General features: G+C 38.5%; 1 protein-coding gene across 1 annotated transcript in view; it reads left to right on the top strand.

Annotated features, from left to right (window-relative positions):
* tert (telomerase reverse transcriptase) overlaps window positions 1-9,061 on the top strand; it is a 31,231-nt gene that overhangs the window by 14,903 nt on the left and 7,267 nt on the right. The window contains exons 7-10 of the mRNA XM_016448258.1: window positions 99-181; window positions 269-382; window positions 2,064-2,135; window positions 6,995-7,180. Of these exons, the coding sequence (XP_016303744.1) occupies window positions 99-181; window positions 269-382; window positions 2,064-2,135; window positions 6,995-7,180 (455 nt within the window). The remainder of the gene's footprint in view (window positions 1-98; window positions 182-268; window positions 383-2,063; window positions 2,136-6,994; window positions 7,181-9,061) is intronic.

The raw sequence follows: 9,061 nt of genomic DNA, 5'->3' as shown, positions 1-9,061 counted from the left end.
TGTGTGTGTCTGTGTGTGTCTGTGTGTCTGTGTGTGTCTGTGTGTGTGTCTGTGTGTGTGTCTGTGTGTGAGTGAGTGTGTTTCTGTTTGTGTGTCAGCACTCGTCTGAGGTCCGAGGTGGAGACGTGTTTCAGTTCTTCCAGAAGATGCTGAGCAGCTACATCATCCACCATGACAATAAGTGAGTTCATTCCTTCATTCATTGATGATGTCATCACGTGTCCGTCTTCGGATGGTGATGATGTCATGGCCCGTGTCCGTGTTCCAGGATGTTCCGTCAGGTGTGTGGAATCCCGCAGGGATCTTCAGTGTCGGCGCTGCTGTGTAACCTGTGTTACGGACACATGGAGAACTCACTGCTGAAGGGCATCGCTAAAGGAGGGTGAGACCATACACAAAACACCCTCATAGTCCTGAAAATAGTGTTAAAAAACCCTCTGCAGTGAATGGGTGCCGTCAGAATGAGAGTCCAAACAGCTGATAAAAACATCACAATAATCCACAAGTAATCCACAGCACTCCAGTCCATCAGTTAACATCTGGAGAAGACAAAAGCTGAAACTAATCCAGCATTAAGACGTTTTTAACTCAAATATGAGTCCATAATCCATAATAACGCTTCCTCCGGTGAAAATCAATTGATTTAGATCAGAACTTCAGAGCGGGTTCGCAAATCTTTATTTTTTTTCTGATTTTTATTTATTTTTTATTATGCATAAAAAACATCAAACCATTAAGGCAGTACAATTATAAAAACAAAACAAAGAAAAAAGAAAGTATACACAAATACAAATCCATTAAGAAAATTAACTGTGGTTTTACTATAGTGAAAGTGTAGTAACCATGTTTTCTGTATAACCACAGTTTTACTACAAATACCATGGTTAAACTATGGTTAGTATAGCAAAAGCATGGTTACTTTCTGGTTACCATGGTTTAACTATAGTAACCGTGTTTATTTGTTTTGTTTTTTAAATGGTTAATTTTCGTAAGGGATGTGTTGCAGGTCAACAAAAATAAAATAAGCAATAATACATTTTCACCATGAGGGGACACATAGGATGAATATAGAGATGCAGTTTTCACTGTTTTAAGATTAACAGAATTTTTTCTAGATCAACTCTAGAAATAAAGAAAAGAGAGATTTAGAGACAGATTTTTGTTTATGTATGTAAAATTTAGCTAGCAGGAAACACGAATGAATTAAGTTCTATTTTCTTATATTCTCTTCTGAGTAGTCAAACAATCCAAAGAAAACATTTTTACAACAGAAGGAAAAGTCACTTACAAAATTAGATATGAACATTAAATAAATCTGACCAAACAAGTGAATGAATCTTCCTCAGAAGAGACAAAAACTGCAACTCACTTCAATGTCTGACTGATATTAGAATTACATCCATAAGCTTTTTGTGATTTAAGGATTGATTTTGTTGTTGTTGTTTTAATTATGTACTATTTCTAACCAGTTTTAGAGCTTGGCATAATTAGAAAAGTGTGTTTTCATCATAAAAATATCTGTTGCGTTTTAAGATTGTATTTATTTCCATGTCTTTTCTAGGTCTAGAAATCACACTTTTAAAATCTCGAGGCCCCTTGGAAGTTGCTATGATAGTATGAATCTGTTTTGCTTATATCTACACACCTTTCACTTTTTAAGACTTAAAACAAAAGATGGATTCATTGCTATTCTTAACTAAAAAGCACAACAACAATAAAACAGTAGGCTACGGCTTACATAACGTTTGTTAACAAAAATGAATGGAATACACCACATGCTGTATTATATACCGACTAATAAATTACAGAATGTTTAGCAAACACTGAGGAATCAAATAAATAAATAAAAGAGAGCCTCCATAGCGTGACGGGAGGTAAACGGCAAAGATAACAAGCTTTTCAAAACGAAAACAAAAAGAAAAGTAAAACTAAACTGGCTGTCCGTGACAGGTCTTGCGTGTTTTTTTTTGTTTTGTTTTTAACTCGCACATTCTCAAAAGATTTTTGGTCTTAGTCTCGAGCCCTGTGTGTGTTTAATGATTGTGTGTGTCTGTCGTTGGCAGGTGTATCATGCGGCTGGTGGATGATTTTCTGCTCATTACGCCTCATCTGAGCAAAGCCACGGAGTTCCTGACGTACGTCCACACGCAACACATGAACATGCATGTGATCCAAACAAGTCCGTAACCTTGTCTTGAACATTGGGGGAGACAAACTTATACATATGTATATATACATACATATATACACACACACACACACTACCGGTCAAAAGTTTGGGATCAGTAAGTCTTGTAATGTTTTTAAAGAAGTGTCTTCTGCTCATCAAGGCTGCATTTATTTGATCAAAAATACAGAAAAAAACAGTAATCTTGCGAAATGTTATTACAATATAAAATAATGGTTTCTATTTTAATATCCTTTAAAATATCATTTATTTCTGTGATGCAAAGCTGAATTTCCATCATCATTACTCCAGTATAAAGTGTCACATGATCTTCAGAATTCGAATTATTATTAGAATTATCAACAGTTGTGCTGCCACAATATTTTTTTGGAAACTGCGATACTTTTTTCAGGATTCTTTGATGAATAGAAAGTTAAAAAGAGCAGCATTTATTCAAAATATCAATCTTTTCTAACAGTATAAACCTTTGCTATCGCTTCTTATCAATTTAACACATCCTCACTGAATAAAAGTTTTAATTTCTTTAAAAAAAAAGAAAGAATAAAAGTGTACTGACCCCAAACTTTTGAACGGTAGCGTATATTGTTAGAAAAGATTTCTATTTTAAATAAATGCTCTTCTTTTTAACTTTTTATTCATCAAGGAATCCTGAAAAAAAGTATCACAGGTTACAAAAAAATGGTGCTGTTGACATGAAATTTTCACCAGATGTCAGTAACAACCCAACTAATCTATACATACAACTAAAACAAAACAAAAAAGTTCAGAAATTAAGTTCTGTGTAATAAAATAGAATGACAGAGAAAAAGTATTGAACACATGAAGAAAGGGAGGTGCAAAAAGGCATGGAAAGCCAAGACACCAGCAGAAATCTATCAGTAATTAGAAAGCAATCCTGCCCCTCGTCAGTGGAGATTAATATTAGCTGCTTCAGTCCCAACACCTACAGTACCAGGATGATGACGATGAAACAAGGCTGGACGTTTCCGCGAGACAATGATCCCAAACACAGCCAAGGAATCTCTTGATTGGTTTCAGAGAAAGAAAGTAGAGCTGCTAGAATGACTTGAATCCAATAGAAAATAAGAACTAAAGATTAGAGTTCATAAAAGAGGCCCACAGAACCTTCCAGATTTGAAGACTGTTTGATGCTGATCCTGAGCAATGCATGCGACTACAGCCGTGGCCAAAAGTTTTGAGAATGACACAAATATTAATTTTCACAAAGTCTGCTGCCTCAGTTTTTTATGATGGCAATTTGCATGTACTCCAGAATGTTATGAAGAGTGATCAGATGAATTGCAATTAATTGCACTCTTCGCCATGAAAATGAACTTAATCCCCAAAACATCTCCACTGCATTTCAGCCCTGCCACAAAAGGACGTCAGGTGGTCAGTGATTCTCTCGTTAACACAGGTGAGAGCGTTGACGAGGACAAGGCTAGAGATCACTTTGTCATGCTGATTGAGTTAGAATAACAGACTGGAAGCTTTAAAAGGAGGGTGGTGCTTGAAATCATTGTTCTTCCTCTCTTAACTACGGTTACCTGCAAGGAAACGTGTGCAGTTATCATTGCTGCTAGTAAGATTGCAGCTAAATCAATCATTTATCGGATCATCAAGAACTTCAAGGGGAGAGGTTCGATTGCTGTGAAGAAGGCTTCAGGGCGTCCAAGTAAGTCCAGCGAGCGCCAGGACTGTCTCCTAATGTTGATTCAGCTGCGGGATCGTGTCACCAGCCATGCAGAGCTTGCTCAGGAATGGCAGCAGGTTGGTGCGAGAGCATCTGCACGCACAGTGAGCCCAAGACTTTTGGAGGATGGCCTGGTGTCAAGAAGGGCAGCAGAGAACCCACTTCTCTCCAGGAAAAACATCGGGGACAGACTGATATTCTCCAAAAGGTACACTGATTGGACTGCTGAGGACTGGGGTAAAGTCATTTTCTCTGATGGATCCCCGTTCTGATCGTTTGGGGCTTGTCTGGAGAAGAAAAGGTGAGCGCTACCATCAGTCCTGTGTCATGCCAACAGTAAAGCATCCTGAGAGCATTCATGTGTGGGGTTGATTCTCAGCCAAGAGAGTGAACTCAGCCATGAATAAAGAATAGTACAAAAGCATCCTCCGAGAGCAACTTCTCCCAACCGTCCAAGAACAGATTGGCAATGAACAATGCCTTTTCCAGCATGATGGAGCACCTTGCCATAAGGCAAGAGTGATAACTAAGTGGCTCGGGGAACATTGAAATTTTGGGTCCATGGCCAGGAAACTCCCCAGACCTTAATCCCATTGAGATCTTGTGGTCAATCCTCAAGAGGCGGGTGGACAAACAAAAACCCACAAATTCTGACAAACTCCAAGCATTGATTATGCAAGAATGGGCTGCCATCAGTCAGGACGTGGCCTAGAAGTTGATAGACCGCATGCCAGGGCGAATTGCAGAGGTCTTGGAAAAAGAAGGGTCAACACCGCAAATACTGAGTCTTTGCATAAACTCATTGTAATTGTCAATTAAAGCCTTTGACACTTATGAAATTCTTGTAATTATACTTCAGTATACCGTAGTAGCATCTGACGAAAAGATCTAAAAACACTGTAGCAGCAGACTTCTCAAAACCTTTGGCCACGGCTGTAGTTTCTCCAAACAGGAGGCGTCTTGAAGCTGTCATCACCAACAAATGCTTTTGTACGAAGTATTAAATGAATTTCAGTAAGCGTGTTCAATACTTTTTCCCTGTGTCATTCCATTTTATTACACACAACTTAATTTCTGAACTTATTTGTTTTGTTTTAGTTGTATGTATGGATTAGTTGGGTTGTTACCGACATCTGGTGAAAATTTCAAGTCAAAAGCACCTTCAGAAATATATTTACTGAGAAAAATGGTGACGTGTTCAATACTTATTTTATCCGCTGTGTGTGTGTGTATATATATATATATATATATGTCTTTTTACAAAGCATTCTGTTGCAGCTGAAGAACACTGCAAGAGGAATTTTGCCTATGCTTTAAAAAAAAAATACCACAGCAAAAACAACTAGATTAATATAAATTTCAAATATTAAAGTGTTAAAGACAAGTAAACCGTCAGTAATAATATAGGAACAAACAAATCAATTAGCGATATTATCAATAAATACAACTGAACAAAATTTCAGGTACAGAAACTGTATACTGACGTAGTTTTCTGCATATTGGTCGACAAATATGAAAGAAGTCCGTTTCGGCCCGGAACAACCTTTTCTACAGTGGAAATACACGTCTAAAAAAAAAAATCGTTTTTAATCACATTAAAATGCGAACGCAGGAGTCATTAAGCAGAATCGAAATGCACGCGTCGTATCGAATACCCGGTTCTTGGAAATTTGGAACCGGTTCTAAAATGGAACCGGTTTTCGATACCCAACCGTAAACACAATTAACGCAGAGGCCAGGGTTGACCGCCACTCACAACTGGTGCCTTTGTCTATTTTATTTCTTGACAAGAAGTGCATTTATTCAGTCGCAGAACGTCTTTATGATCACATCAAACGGGAGACGTTTCAGACGCGCTCCAGCTTCACTTTAGCGTCAGACATGAGTCAGACGAGCAGAAACGGTACTGTGCTCGCGCCGCCACTTGCTGTAGCCTGTATCTTTTCATATCAGTGTGCGAATGAAACTACGTGCATGCAATGTCGTGGTCAGTTAAGTCATGAAGTTACCAAAAAGGCGATTAAAGCTGCTTTAAAACTGCATGCATGTAATATATTTTATATGAGTCAGATTTAAGAACATGTCTCTGAAATGGTTTTCAAAACTCTCACTCATCTAACACACCCGATTTAACTCGTCAGTCGACTTTAAGACCTGAAGTGGGTCAGAAAAGGTGAAGAGAGTTGAGAGAAAATGCCATTAAACAAATATTTAAAATATACTGTCTTTATGTTGTTTGTACATTCATTTGAAGATTGAATGTGAAATTATTGCAATATAAAAGTGTATTTAAATACTGGATTTTTGCCTTTCGTGAGCTGTAAGCTCTAATCATCAAAATTAAAACAAACATTTTTTTTTAAATGTTTTACTTTACATGCAATGAATCTAGAATTTTTTTTAAAATGGACTTTCACGATATTAAATTTTTTTTTAGATGCACCTGTATGTATATATACAGTGTGTATATATATATGCAGGTGTGCATTAAAACCATTTAACTCCAAGTCAGTTTAATTCCCATTCTATATTAATGCGCTGCTTTCATTGACGCACAGAGATCGGAGATCGCGCACGGAAACATTACATTCAGAAACGTGCTGACTTTTAGCGATACTGAATCCTGACTCGCTACACTATATCTCTCAGCAAAGAGGGGGTAAAATCGCTGATTTTGAAGTAAAACTCACAGCTTCAATGTTTGTAGAGACGCACAGACTCCGGTAACTATCACAAACATGCAACTTCAATCTCTCTCTGTCTCGCTCACTCACTGTCAGGTCGAGTAGTTTGCATCACTGGATAAAGCTGTTGGCTATTAAACAGTTCTATAGTAAAACAGTTGACTAATATTAAATGATTTGCAACTTCCATTATACCTCGTTCTCTTTCATTAAAACATTAAATTGACGATTCATACCGAAATGCACGCTCTGCTTCTGTGAACAGTAAAGCCCGCCTACTTTGATTCGATTGGCTATCTCAATTATTTTGACACTGACGAGCGCTGCTTAATGGAGTGCAGCAGATCAGTGCAAGAGTTTCTTCGATGTCTATGGTGGTTACAGCCCTGGATCCAAACACGTTCACTCACTCATCTGTCTGTCTGTCAGGACGCTGCTGGCTGGCGTTCCCGATTACGGCTGTCAGATCAACCCTCAGAAGGTGGCGGTGAACTTCCCGGTGTGTGTGGAGTGGCTGGACTCGGGCGTGAGTGTCCTGCCCTCCTGCTGTCTGTTCCCCTGGTGCGGTCTGCTGCTCGACACACACTCGCTGGACGTCTACAAGGACTACTCAAGGTAACCAGGGCTGTCAGAATGGCTGAAAAACTAAATTCGAATTTTGTACTAAAATATTATCAATATTCGAATTTAAAAGGGATAATTTCAGTTAGGGGGAAAAAAGCTTTTGGCTTCTTTCCAGAGGGCGCATCGAGCAAAATATCACTAATGCACGTTTCTTCAAAGCAATAAAATAACACGACTATCTTTGAAAAAAGTGCATAATGTTTAAAATAATGTTTATAAACCATATATAATTAAGTTGCTTAAACAATTAGAAACAAAACGGCATCATGTATGTATATATAGTTTAATACAAAGGACCGAAAACCAACCACAAGTAGTAGTTTTTCATTTAAAAACATGAGATGCAGTGGGATGGGAAAAACCGCCATAAAGTCTCGAGACATGTTTTTTTAAAGTTGAAATACAGAGTTCTGGCATGAAACGCAGTCCGATAGGTCTAACTCAATCTGACCTAATGACATCATCACATGGCACAGCTGATTGGTTCTCTCCTGTATCGGTAGCCAATGAGCTCGCTGCTCAACATTCAAATATATGACTAGTGCTTGCAGTTGCAGCTTGCTTCAGAAATCCTCCACCTTCCCCAGCTCCACCTGTATAGATCTGCTACGAGGTGATTCATGTATGCTATATGGGGGTTATTTCATGTATGTTATATTTGCAGCAGCAGTATTTCTTACATGCTCACAGCAGCATGTTGTGGATGTATTGGCGGTAGCAGCAGCAGCAGCAGCGTTGCAGATCTATTCCGCCAAGACCAAATACATTAACATTATCATGTACATTAACATGCCAATCCCTCCGAGAGATGTCATGACACAACTTACATTAATTTTACATGGCTTTCTAAACATGCGGCTCTCTTGTGCGAGACGCGAGTGCAACAGTGATAGAAAATGCAGTAAATATGCGTTCTGTGTGAACGGCTTGGTTTCAGTTTTGATGTAAACAAGATCTTCTCCGCATTGGTGTTCTCTTTTTCCGCAATATTTTGAATGAACAACGTAGCAGCGCCGCATCTAGTGGCTTCAACTGAATAGGCTAAAAAAAGCATTAAAATGCAACGACACCTACATCGTCATCGCATCTCGTGCGCCACTGATGCACACCTAAAATTCAAATGCAACACTTTTGCATTTTTTTTTTTTTGTGACTGCCCTAATGGTAATGAGATGCGCCCATCACTGCTGCTATCAGGCTGTAAATCAGGGAGGGCCGCTATCTTATCTGTGCACTGATGAGACGTCATCCGTAGGTTTTAATATGCATTCCAGCTTGACTCTGATCTCTGGCGTTATTCTGCTCCGGTCTCATCTCTGTCAGCACCTAGGATGCCTCGAGGGTGAGTAAAACATGGACTAGTTTTCATTTTTGGGTGAACTACAGTGGTGGCCAAAATGATTAGGACACTAGTATTTCCAGCAGCTAAAAATGGTTTTAAGTCAGTTATTTCTATCTTTTGCTGTAGTGTGTCAGTAGGAAATATCAGTTTACATTTCCAAACATTCATTTGGCCATTAATTGTAATAATGCAGTGAGATTTTTGTGCTCCACACAGAGATCTAATCTGATCATCATCAGTCTGTCTGGAGTCACATGAAGAAACAGAACAAAAGGTGATTTCTTGAAGCATCTTGAAGCGTCAGTTCTTCTGGATTGAGTCTGTCTCAGTTTGTTCTGTTTCTTCATGTGACTCCAGACAGACATGATAATCAGATCAGATCTCTGTGCGGAGCACAAACATAAATCTCACTGCATTATTACAATTAATGGCCAAACTGATGTTTAGAAATGTAAACAGATATTTCCTACTGACACACTACAGCAAAAGATAGAAATAACTGACTTAAAACCATTTTTTAGCTGGTGACA

The sequence above is a fragment of the Sinocyclocheilus anshuiensis genome, unplaced genomic scaffold (assembly GCF_001515605.1).
Source record: "Sinocyclocheilus anshuiensis isolate Anshui unplaced genomic scaffold, SAMN03320099.WGS_v1.1 scaffold876, whole genome shotgun sequence".
Classification (NCBI taxonomy): domain Eukaryota; kingdom Metazoa; phylum Chordata; class Actinopteri; order Cypriniformes; family Cyprinidae; genus Sinocyclocheilus; species Sinocyclocheilus anshuiensis.
Note: the sequence above shows the minus strand (reverse complement) of the source record. Positions and strands in the feature narration are given on the sequence as shown.